Source organism: Zea mays, chromosome 3 (assembly GCF_902167145.1).
Source record: "Zea mays cultivar B73 chromosome 3, Zm-B73-REFERENCE-NAM-5.0, whole genome shotgun sequence".
Taxonomy (NCBI): domain Eukaryota; kingdom Viridiplantae; phylum Streptophyta; class Magnoliopsida; order Poales; family Poaceae; genus Zea; species Zea mays.
The window spans coordinates 216,905,129-216,917,833 of record NC_050098.1 but is presented as its reverse complement, the minus strand read 5'-3'; the positions used below and the strand labels follow the sequence as shown (position 1 = coordinate 216,917,833).

The 12,705-nt window shown below is 44.8% G+C and overlaps 1 protein-coding gene across 1 annotated transcript; it reads right to left on the bottom strand.

Moving 5' to 3' along the window:
• Nucleotides 1–4,158: 4,158 nt before the first annotated feature.
• LOC100191159 (GBF-interacting protein 1) lies at nucleotides 4,159–11,910 on the bottom strand. The gene is made up of 10 exons (NM_001358427.1): nucleotides 11,529–11,910; nucleotides 9,393–9,436; nucleotides 8,928–9,045; nucleotides 8,760–8,838; nucleotides 8,027–8,670; nucleotides 7,186–7,471; nucleotides 6,844–7,111; nucleotides 5,794–5,943; nucleotides 4,858–5,334; nucleotides 4,159–4,714 (listed from the first exon to the last, which is right to left on the bottom strand). The coding sequence occupies exons 1-10, from the start codon at nucleotides 11,707–11,709 to the stop codon at nucleotides 4,433–4,435; spliced, it is 2,529 nt and encodes an 842-aa protein (NP_001345356.1). The 5' UTR covers nucleotides 11,710–11,910; the 3' UTR covers nucleotides 4,159–4,432.
• Between the last annotated feature and the right edge of the window lie 795 nt (nucleotides 11,911–12,705).

Sequence of the window (12,705 nt, the reverse complement as noted above, 5' to 3'; positions counted from 1 at the left end):
GTCGCGGACCGTCTGGCCCTGTGCCGCAGACCGTCCGTGCCTGACCAGAGAGCACCGCCGCTGGTTCTTGTTGAGTGATTGGCGCCCCAAAAAGGTGCCAACATACTTTTTGGCGACTCCGCTAGGGACGAGGTTGCAGATCTACAAAATCAGGCTTATATGGCCGATTCTAAAGATCTCAACAGTGCTTCTCCAAACAGCGACACAAGGCTGACTAATTTATCGGTCGCGAAGCATGAAACCTTAAAAGATGACATGAAGAAGATGGATGAGGAGATCCAACGACAACAAGATCAGATGCTCAAGGTGGCGAAAAAGTGGTACCTCTCGCACTTCAAGGTAGATCGCCACCAGAAGGTCGTAAAGGAGAGGGAAATAGACGCTGATTACATGTCATCCGTGCTGCAACAGCTCCCCACGATAGGTGATGCCAGGTCAGTCGATGATATTCCATCTATTAAAATTTCTTTTGATAATCGGAATAAAAGTATCACATAGGATATAGAAAGGATGGCGCATGCATTAGGAAAAACTCACATGCCTATTTTTTATCACATAAATTAGGCGCCAAAACAATTGTGCCAAACACATCGGCAACAAATGGGTTTCCCCAGCCATATTCTAGTATGCCGATGGACTCATATCCAGGACGACCATCACCACCATCTTCGCTAAATGGTGAGTCAACTCTGAGCACGGCCGGACCGTCCGCACACAATCGCGGAACGTCCGGCCCTCCGTCAGACCGTCCGGCACCCTACGCCGGACAGTCCGGAGTTACACAGAGCCCACCACAAGGGTCACAGGTGTTGCCTGACGTGACCGGACAGTCCGACGATAGTACCGGACCGTCCGATCCACCCGCAGACCGTCCGGTTGGCAGGTCGGACTGTCCGGAGCACCAGAAGTCACATGTGATCTGCCTAGTGCGGAAGGCCGACATAAATATAACCGGCCACCCAAGCCCCAAGAACCAAAAAAGTCACATGTCCCTGAGCTTTTTTGGCCCAATAAGGCCAAACCTTCTGTTCGCTCTCACCCACACTCGACACAAAAGAAAAAAGTTAAGTTCACATTTAATATTACTAAATGTGATAAAGTATTTGATGAGTTGCTTAAACATGGTAATATTAAATTGTCACATGTAATTCCTCCGGCTGAACAATTAAAGGGGCGCGTTTATTGCAAATGGCATGGCTCCTTTCTCCATAATACCAATGATTGTGCCGTCTTCCGTCGGCAAATACAATCGGCTATAAACGAAGGTCGGTTGAGGTTTCAAAAAGAGGTGAAAATTGATAAGCCACATGTTCATGTCACCACATTAGAGCCAACGAGCAAAAAGGCCATAATTCGGCCTTGTGCGGCCGATAAAAGTAAAAATAAAAATATGTCATTGGTGATCCTCGCACACCAAATATGTCACGCAGAATGGTTACTCTGAAGGCTCCGGACAAAAGAAAGACCGGAGGCACTGGGGGGCAAGCATGATTGGACATCCAATCACGGTCACCTGTCCTGCGTACGTCGGACGATCCGGGTACTAAGGCCGAATAGTCCGAGACAAGCGCGGACAGTCCGACTATGATGGCCGGACGGTCCGTAGATGGTCAGAAGCAGCAATCTCAGACCATCGGACCACAACGTTCCAACACAAGTGTTAGGAAACAAAACACTACTAAGACGTCTGGACGACTCAGTAGAGTCGGCCCTACTTTTGGTCAGTTGCTTGCCAAATATATGAAGAAGGTCGTTCCACACAACCGACCAATAAAACAAACAAAGTCAAAAGGGCGATCTGTGCGAAAGCAAAAGCCGACTAAACGGACCCAAAAGGTAGCACAACCAAGATCGCCTTGTCATCCTCCTCCAGGGATAGCATGGTGCGTCCCATTCTATCCATCGCCGATGTGTTATCCTACTCATGTGTGGGGTGGTACGGCGATGAATTCGTATTACTGGCCCAATCCGTTTGCTTATTTGGGCTAGGGGGCACCACAAGTTTTGCCTATTGACAGGTTGATCAGGTAGACATGGCCGAGGAGGATGCGATCCGAAACGGCCTTTGTGCATTAAAGTTCCATCAAGTATTTATATTATCTGATCGCAAGAGCCGATGACTTGCATCGAGCTGAGTCCTTACTTCGGGAACAAAAGCTCATGAGGTCAATTGTTTCCAAAGTTTTCGCTGATGCTTTTGGTTCGCCAAGCTCCACCAAATGGCAGGGGGCATATGTTGGACACCAAAATGAGCGGATGGTCCGGCCCTTGGGCCCGGACGGTCCGCGTGTCCTAAGATTAGATTAACTCGGATGTTTATCCTTATCTCGTGCGTGGTTATCCATCTAATCACGTGGGAGTTTGTTGGCTATCTCTTAGGAAAAGGTCCAGACATCCTCCCCTATAAATATAAAGGGGTACGGCCGATTGAGAACCCCCGAACACATTCCAATCGAACCAATTCGACTATACGTCGTCTAGATCCGTCTTAGGTGGCCTGCCGATCCCAAGATGACCCTAGGATCTCACCCCTCCCGGGGGGCAAGATCTAGTTGTCCATCCAAGACCTCTTCCTCGAATTGATCTCTTAATTCCTAGGCGACTCCACGTCGTGTGGGGACGCCTCGGGTGACCTGTCGACCCAGAGCACCTTAAGATCTTTTCCCCCCAAGGGACGAGATCTAGATTCCAGCAAGGAGGAGGAAGACAACCCTGTCGCCAGGTTGCGGACCGTCCGGTCGTCAGGGAGGGAACCCTAGCCTCGCGCCAGGTCGCGGACCGTCTGGCCCTGTGCCGCGGACCGTCCGCGCCTGACCAGAGAGCACCGCCGCTGGTTCTTGTTGAGTGATTGGTGCCCCAAAAAAGCGCCAACAGTTAGTTCATCGGCATGGCCTAGGAAAAAAAATTGGTTTTAGGATCCTACGACATCGGCGTAGAAACAACTAGGCATGACGGACGCAACATTAACATGTTTCTTAAGACTAACCAAACTAGAGTACCATTTGTCCAACAATTTATTGACTTGTTCCCAAGTAAACCCATTAGATGATTCGCTTACATGTGAAGTTACCTTGGATGTAGAAATAGATGGAGCCTCGAAGTTGTAGGTTTGGATGTTTTTTTATAAGGGAAAATTTTAATTAAGATCAAGATAGTTACATCAAGTGATTACAACTTTTGTTGACTATGTTTTCCCGGCCTCTGTGTCAACATACACACAGCCCACACGAATGAAAAAAGAAGCTAAAAACTTCCTGACACCTAGCTGAGATCAATCCGGGGACTAGATTGCCATCGTCATCTTCCTGAGCACCTGCTCCAAACAGCCCCAAGTAGCTAGCACCATGCTCGGTTCTAGTGGATACCTGAAAAGATTACCTGCAAAGGAGATTGTACAGTTTTCCATTCAAAAACAACATCACAATAACGCCAGATAGCCCAACACGTGATTGTCGCTCCAATAAGTGGTTTCGATGTTAGTGGACTTATATTCTTCAGCCATCATACTTAATCGTTGTTTGAATGAACAATCCGCTAGAGGAGCTACCACATTAGCAGCATTCTTCGCTTCTAAATCCTTGCGAAGAGCCTCTAAGAATTGATCAATAGTGATTCGATGGGCGATGCTCATTGAACACGCTAGTGCGATCATGTCCCGTTATTATCTTGATCTTCAGGCATTTTGAACTCTGATTAACCTTTTCTTCTAGTAGAAAAAGACCCAACACTGAATCAGCGCTACTGAGATCATCTGTCCGACTGAGTGTCGCGCTAGTGATTTCATCTGTCCCGTTTTTCCCAGAATCGTCCTGGAATTTAACTCCAATGCATACGGTACAGCTCAATTTCCATGGAACTGCCTGACACTCTGCGGCTGTTTTGTTAAAACTGGTTCGATAACAACATAGCAGGCTTATAAATTGATACACTGGTTTGCATGAACATTTGCATTGCATGTGAACATCGCAGTTGAGTCCACCGGATTGGTGACTTCAATATTGTTGGGTTCTTCAATGCTTCTCCAAGCAAACAAAGCCCATGGGAAATTTGTAGCAGGCTAGCAGTACCCATTCTCATCCTGTACGATTCTGCAAACCAGGGCTGCAACTTCATAAGCATGCATGCATATCAAAAGTAGCTGCAGCACGTAGAAGCTTCTAGGCATCAAGAACAAAACGGCACATTACAGGGTATGAAAAGCAGATCTGTTAGATGAGTTAGGACTTTACCGTTACAAGATAGCACCTCTGCAACACCACTCACTATCAAGTAAAAACCACGACAGCCTAATTTAGTTCCAGAACACACAGCTGGAGAAAAAAAAGAAAGAAAGAAAAACAACACACTTCATTGCTGTTGGGCTCAGCTAGTCTGCTCGCTTGCAGGTAAGCTGGCAGCGTAGAGAGGCATCTCCAAGGAGAGCACAGAAGGTTTAGTAGATGTGCTGCCAGAGCTGGTGTGAAGGCTGGGATGGTACCCCCTGGGGATTGTTCAAGCTTCCCTCAGTGGGGTTCTGGGGGTGCTCCTGTGGCAGACTGGTCTGCGACTGGTAGAAGCTTGGATACCCAAGACCACCGTACTGAGATGGCTGATGTGCCTGGCGGAAGCCACCATGCTGACTCTGGCCCTGGAAACCATAGAAGTTACCAGGCGGAACTGCAGAAATTGTTCTTGAACCAGCGCCTCCATGAAGCCACATCGTTGAATTATCACTCTGATATGGAAACAAAAAAAACGACAGAATGAAATGAACCTCCAAAACAAAAATAGGAACACGAAAACCTCATGCAACTAAAGAAGGCTATAGATCCAACCAAGGGCACCAGAAGATGAACCAGAGCACTATGTCATCATTACCTGCTGTAGTGCTGCATAATGATTGGGGTGTTTGAATTGTGTGCCTAAAGCTTCATCAAATCCCAAAGTTGTAGGTGCAGCGGGAGCACCCTGATTTTGGCTGAAATTTCCAGGGATATTATTTGCACTTCCGAACCCTCCGTAACCAGAGAGTGATGATGGTTGTGGTAGGGTCGAAGCAGGAGGGCTGCTCTTGTATTGTGGCATCGGATACTTCATACCAGCTCCAGGCACGGCAGGAGCAGCAGATTGATGGAAAGGCCCATTACTTGAGTACGCTTGCTGGAATGGCGCTGAAGGTAGGTAATAGTTCTGAGGCAAATATGGATAGCCAACCAGGCTGGTAAAAGGCCCAAGGGGCAGAGTTGGCTGAGAGTATACAGGCAATTGTTGTGGGAGAGGAAGACCCGACGAAATGCTTGTACTGGGAACATGTTGCGTAGACTGAGTATTGGGGAAGCCTCCCTGTTTTGAAGTCTGCAGAAAGTTCCAATAAAGAGAAATGCAGCAATGAGATAATTGAAGCAACAGCACATCAACATGTATTCCACATCACCACACAAATGACACCAAAATGAGTAATCCATCTAGCTGGCATAAAAGTACAAACTGACTGGTTACATAAGCATATGATTCATTTTATAAACTTGCCACAAACTTCAATGGAAATAAGGTCTACTACGTTGCCACATCATTTTTGTCATGTGATTTATCTCCATGGTAACATACAAAAACGAAGAGGTATCACAATGAGTTCTCCAGAACTCGAATACCATACTAAAGAGGGGATGGGGATTGCGTAATCTTCTTATCACTTGGAAATTTGGAGTGTGCACAAAAAAATAAAACAGAAATGTCTCAAAAGTTTGCACCATGTGTTTCATTGTACTAAGCAATGGATAAGATATACATAAACACATCAATATTTTGAAATACCTCTTGCATGGAGATTGGTGGCAGATTATTAGGTGCAACAGATGGGTTATATTTTGTAGCTGACTGTGTCTGAAGGAACTGGGAGAAGTCAAACTCCCGAAGAGGGGTAAGATTTGACCCCAACAAGTTATTGGGTAGAGTATTTGCTTGCTGCAAGATGTCAGAAGAACAAAAATAAGGAATTAAGGACTATGGAAGGGGACAAAACAACACCATGAAACTAATCACGATAGTAAAACAATAAATGTCATTCCGCTGCACTCATCGTTGTAAGAAAAAACTGATACCGAGTTTTAATTCAAATTTTCGAATTACGCCATTCTAACTAAAAATTAGGACAATCAAATAGCAATGAGGCAACATGTAAATCAATTTGACAGCAACATTCAATGGCGAATATACGTAAACATCCTCAGCACTACAACCTTGAGAAGGCACACATATTTTTAGCATAGTATGAGTTCAGAAATATTGATAATATCCTCATACAGGTCAAACAGCTTCATGCCCAGCTGCCTACAGATTGGAACCAGGCATTACATTGGCACATAACTTAGCAACACACATATATATGTGCTAGTTCGGATATTTGTTAAAAGAAAAAGACCCCACAAAATTAAAGCAATTGATGCAGTAGAAATGCTCCCTCCATTCCAAATTATAAGGCATTTAGGATTTTTTAGATACATAGTTTTTGCTATGCACTTGGTGAGTGGTGACTTGGATATATATTATATCTAGGTAAATAAAAATAATATTCTAGAGAAGCCAAAACATCTTATAATAATATATCTAAAGCAAGCAAAGACTTATTGAACATCAATGCTATTATTTTCTTACTCAACCAGAGCTAAAACAGATAAAATTTGTAACTTAATCAAAGAAAAGAAATCATCAAAGCTTAATGTCGGTCAACTTAATGCTACTGTGGTCAAGGCAACAAATCAAAAGGACAAGTTTTATATAGGTGAAAGTTAAGTTTCTAGCTCTTATTTCATCATGATAAAACTGTCAGTGATCCTATCACTTCTGAGAAAAAGAGAAACGTACCAGTAAGCCAGAAAAATGGGAAAGGGGTTGTGCTTGTGTGTTTCCTTGTGGTTCTTCCATTGTACTTGGCTGTGTTGTGTTTGAATATGCATGACTTGAAACTGATGGCAGGTCATATTGAAGACCAGGCACATCTATGGCACCCTGCCTCAGTGCATCAGATTCTGAAACTGAAGGTCCATCAATGTTATCCATATTACCAATTCTTGTCTCAACATCCACATTTTCTGAAGAATTTAGAGCATCGTCATCATAGTAATCTTGATTCCTACAAAGCAACCCCATCAGAAGAGTGTACATCTCATATTTTGAATCACAAATTTGCAGAAAAAAAGTGTTCACCTAACATCTATTCGATTAACTGATCGGGATTCATCTGGAATGAGCACCTCGTCGTCCTCCAAACTGCCTTTTGGGACCTTTGATGAAAGCAAGCCAGAGAAGGCACCAGATTCAAAACTACCAAAGCTCAAATGAGCACAATCTGCATTTGCAGCTTGTAGATGATCAGGGAGTATAACCGCAGGGTTATCCTCAGCAGACTTGGTTGCAGCTATATCTTCATTCTGCAGGCTTAAATGCTGGAAGTTCATCGAAGCTGATTCTGCATCAACATTGGAAATCCCAACTGCGAAACAAACAGAAAAGGTTCAAATGCATAGTCAAAGAGTACATGTTTAAAATTTGCAGGCACAATTTATACTGTCTCATTTGTGCCACAGCAATCTGTGAGCCAATAAGACAACAATCATGCATAACAAGCTAAACCAGCTTAAGTCATCATAGCATCAATGGACAAGAATAATTAAAGGGCAGACCTAGTGCCGGAGGCTCCCATATGAGTGGGGTCTAAGAAAGGGATAAACTGATGCAAGCCTTCCCCCACAAATGTGGAGAGGCTGCTTGCCTGCTTCTAACCCGTGACCTGGTGACTCAATGAGATATCTCTCACCACTGCATAAAGTGCAAAATGCAAAACTAAACAAATACTCAATTTGGGTTTCTTTGCAAAGGCAAGGCCACACTGAAATTATAGCCTGGTAGAAACAATAAATGGTATTCTTCAAACTGTGTTGATTATAATAGTACAAATTTGCTTGGTGGCCACTAGACACCAAAGATGGAGCTCCTAGATTTTGTTCTGGAGAAGAAACCTAAACTGGCAGAGTTTCTAAACACAAACCTTCATTATCAACATAGGAATGCACTTGAGCCTGGTAAGCGCTTGAGTTCTGCAATAACCCGTCGTTGAAATGATTGTCATCCTCCACAATTTCCAAGTGTCTTTCGGAAGACAGTGTTGCTTCAACTGCAGTGGAGTTGTTCTCTTCTGCATGAGAAATTTCTTGTGAGTAAGAAGCATCGGCAACCAACATAGATTGGTCCAGTGATGCCACAAATAGCGACTGGTCACCAGACGCCTCAATGCATGTGGGCTGAACTCCAGATGGCAGGTCGTCCTGAGGAAACCAATCATTCTCATGTGTATGGTTGTTCCCAGCTGAACCATGACTAGAATTCACTGTGTGTGGAATAGGGTCTGGGAGAGCAGGAAAGCCCTGGTCAAAAGTAGTTGGTAGGGCTGTGCTTGCCGATTGTTTTGAGTTCTGGTTTATAGAGCTAGATAAAGATGGGGTTTGACCAGCATATGATGTGTCTCCTGCAGCCATAGGCTTGCCAGAAGACCTCACTTGAGGTCTTCCCATTTTCACTATATCAGCCATTGACATCTGACCTGGCACCCCAAACCAATTGTGCTGAAAACCAGATGATGATTGTTGTGCTCCAACTGATCCATTAGGAACCACATCTTTGTTTGTGGACAAACTGCAACAGAATGCAAGCATAGAGGTTACCACTACTACAAACAAAACAATCAGATATATCAGAAATTCCAGCTCCTGAACATCTGTTACCTAGGAACTGTTGGCTTCTGCATGGCATTGGTAGCTGCCACAGCAGGTCCCAATATTGATGACCTTGAAGCCATATAATCTGGTTCGGTTGAAAATGGAAGATGAGAAACTGAGTGACCAAATGCCAAAACACATGGAGTGAAACTTCCTTATTAAAAAAAAAAATACCAGTGCCACTCGATCCAGACTGAACTGAATTGCCTCGTCCAGCACGGTCCACACCACCTCTACTGGATCGACTGGAGTTACTTGCTCCTCGAGATCTTGGCTCTGGAGTTTCTTTAACCTATGTGAAATTTCAGTAAATACTGATGTAAGTTCTCAAGATTAAAAGAAGACACAATAAAGCTAATCAAGAGTAAACGCAAGATTAGCACAGAGTTAATCAGCAACCTCGATATTAAACACATGGTACATTAAACAATCATTATTGATTCTATATATCCAACAAAAAACAATATGGGTAACTGCAGATAAGCTACAACTTTTTTATGAGAACAGTTGACTAGAGCTATCAGGCAACTGAAAAAAACGAATTCTCGAATGTTACAAAAAAAAATTGGCTATCAGGCAAACTAAAATTACCAAGAGCATTGGCAGATTGAATTGAAATAAAGATCATACTCAACTGACCTCTTTTTTCCTATCACGCTTGCTCTTTACCTCTTGAAAAGTATCTGGAGAAAGATCAACAATATGTGAGCTATATAGAAGTGAATAGCTGGAACAATGAAAAACAACAAACAAATTTTAATTCTATGTTGCTGTTGTACACAAAACAGGTGTATATTTTCTCAAGGAAAAAATTATATATTGAATTGAGCAATAGGAAGGACTTTTTTCAACTGTGATACCATCATACCAAAACTCATATATACAAATTGTGCTGGATAATTTTAGAAATATGTCCATCTAATTCAAACATTTGTTGTAATCCATTTTCCTACTTCCCTCATAAAGCTGAGAACAGTAAGGATCAGAGGGGCCAGTGTTTAAAAATGCATAATAGGTATATTAATCTGTCGCACAAGATATACAACATTTCCACAACAGGCAAAATCCAAATTGCATTCTGATGCAACTAAATTACAGCAAGTTCTACCCTTAACAGATAACTTTACCCAGGTCAAACAGTTTCTAGTCGGAATCAAGGCAATCAAGGGCCTAACCCAAACCAACACAGGGCTGCCAACAGTCACTACTTACCATACTTACACCAGGTTAAACGGGGCAATAGGAATTAAAATAGAGCCATTTGGGACAAAACAAAATAGATATCGCAAGGCATCCCCGAGGTTCATGAAACCCATAGTCTTGCATGAAAATAAAGCATTCGGCAGTCAATGACCAAATAACAAAGATTCATGCAATACTCAAACATTAATTAAGATAATATTCCAGCTAACCATCTCTCATAATTTTCATTGGATCTCATAAAACTGCAAATTGCAAATTCAAGGTGGTTCTGACAACAAAAGTGGCAGCAGATGCCAATACAGAGCATTACCTTCATGAACCACAAAATAATATAACTCAACATGGAATCTGAGACCATAATCACCAAGGTGTTCTTTCAGTACCAAACACAAAAACAAGAAACCAAACCTAAAAAGCAATCCAGGTCCATGCATGATAATAATTTAATAATCATAAATGGGGCGGGGGTATCTGACAAATTAAGCTTGTGTATAAAGACAACACGATCATCTTAATTGAATCTATATCATACTATTAGCCTGAGAAGACAGATGTTGACGATCATCCAAATTCTACCTGAGATAAGAAATCAGACTGTAAAGTTCAAACATAACATAGAGGACTAATATCCTTTGTATCTGACTATAAGCTAAGTTTAGACATGTCAGTCCGGTTTATCTTCTCATTTTAGCCAACCCACCTTTGTTCGGACCAGAAAGGCTTTGTTGTTGTTTGACAAAACTTAAGACCCAAACAACCAGAGCTCTTAGAGCCTCTGTTGCATTCACCCAATAGCTTCACCTTTCCTTGCCTTCTCACCAGTTGAGCCATTTTCTTTGCATCTCCCAAATGTTCATGTGTTTTGTCATCCTTCAGCTAATCCAATCCATTCTACAATGCCTAAACACGCAATAGAAAAAAAAAACTATCCTATTTCCTTATGCAAACATCTAAGTCTGACAGATCCATAGTTACTGCAGCTCTAAACAGTTTAAGCCATCAAACATTGTGAACACAAAAGGGAACATAGTGTGATGGCAATAACAGGAAGAAACTGATCCAGTTCATTTGAGTTCATTAATAAAAACAAACATATGCTCCTTCTTACAGTTTCGGAAGCTTAACAGTAACCCGCCAAAATGGTAAAAAAATTACCTAGTTTCATTTTCTGCAATTACTGAGTCACAAAACTCACAAATGAACTGAGAATCATAAGTAACAAGCACTGAGAAAAGTACTGAATTTCACACTGCAAACAATTCTAAAAACATCCAAACCAATGGCCTAAACGAAATATTCGCAAAATCAATCGAATCCGAAATGGGGATTCCAGTCAGTCCGCCACTGTCAGGCTGCCGCTACCGGCCTAGCGTGAACCACAGTCGCCCCAGAATACTGGCTGAGCAATAGCAAATCGCCACAAATCTCCAAGTAGACCCGACGCTATAGACAACTTCTCAGCGCGCACTCACGCGCACTCATCCAATCCAGTTAGACACGAAAACATCATGCATTAACGACCGAGCCTGCACACGAAACGGTGAGGAAAAGGGGAGTGACAAGAGATGGGACCTTGGGAGAGGAGGCGGCTGACCGCCTCGTCCGGGTCCATGTTGCACTCCCGCAGCGCTGCGTAGATCTCCGCGTCGGGGCGGTTCACGATCTCCTTGAGCCCCTGCACGAGCTTCCTCGCGGACGCCGGCACGGGCCCCGACGGTCCCCTGGCTCCCCCTCCACCGCCGCCGCTGCTCATCCTCACCGGAATCCCTCTCCGGGAACTCCCCGCCGACGATGACGCCGACGCCGACGCCAAAGCTGGCTCCCGCGAGGCGGCAAATCGCTGACCGTGCGAGCGGTAGTGCAGGTGCAGCGGTGTCGCCTCCCCGCTTCGGCTCGGGCCTGGGCTTTTTCGCGTCTGCTTTTGCGGCTCTGCGCCTGGCCGCCTGCTCCTTCCCCACCCAAGCAACGCAGACGGCGGCCAAATTCCAAGATCCTCCCTACCTCGCCCTCGCCTTGCTTTATATGTGGGCTGCGGCCGAGAAGAGATGGATTAAAAATAATTTCTCAAATTTGTCCGCGCAACCCCCACTCTCTTCCTCCCTATCCACCCCGTGTACACTTGTCGCTGGCACGTTGATCGACTGAGTTCACACGCCCACGCTGACATATCAGGCCCACTCTTCTCGGGCCCATACGTGGTCACCGTGCTTCAGTGGGTACGTCTGCGTCACGTAGGTGTAACATGCAGTGGATTGCCTCAGCGGAGCGGTGCACTCTCGCAACGCAAACAAGTTCTACCTCGAGGCTTTACCACGTGGGGAAATTACTCCTTGACCCTACGTGTAATACAGTGTCCGACCAGCGCGGCGATGTATATATTACCTATACATGTGGGCCAGCCGCCGGACTAGATACGGCACACGCCGACAAAGACCCATACCCTACTACTCCTTAAGACCCTAACGTAGACGTCCACAGTCATGTTGGCACACGGTTGCCATATCGCGCCGCGGACCCTCCTCTCTTCTGCTCCCCACCATCACCGCTGATCCGCCCTCACCTCCCATCCCCCGCCAATCTCGGCGTCTGCGCCCTCTCGTCCGCGGCCCACATGCTCCGTCCTCGCCCCCATCCCCCGCCAATCTCGCCGTCGGCGCGCCGCTCGCCATCCCCGCAGGCCATCATTGCGTGCGCGCCCATGCCCCGCCTCCATAGCCCCTTTCATCGGCGCCAGATCCGCATTCGCCTC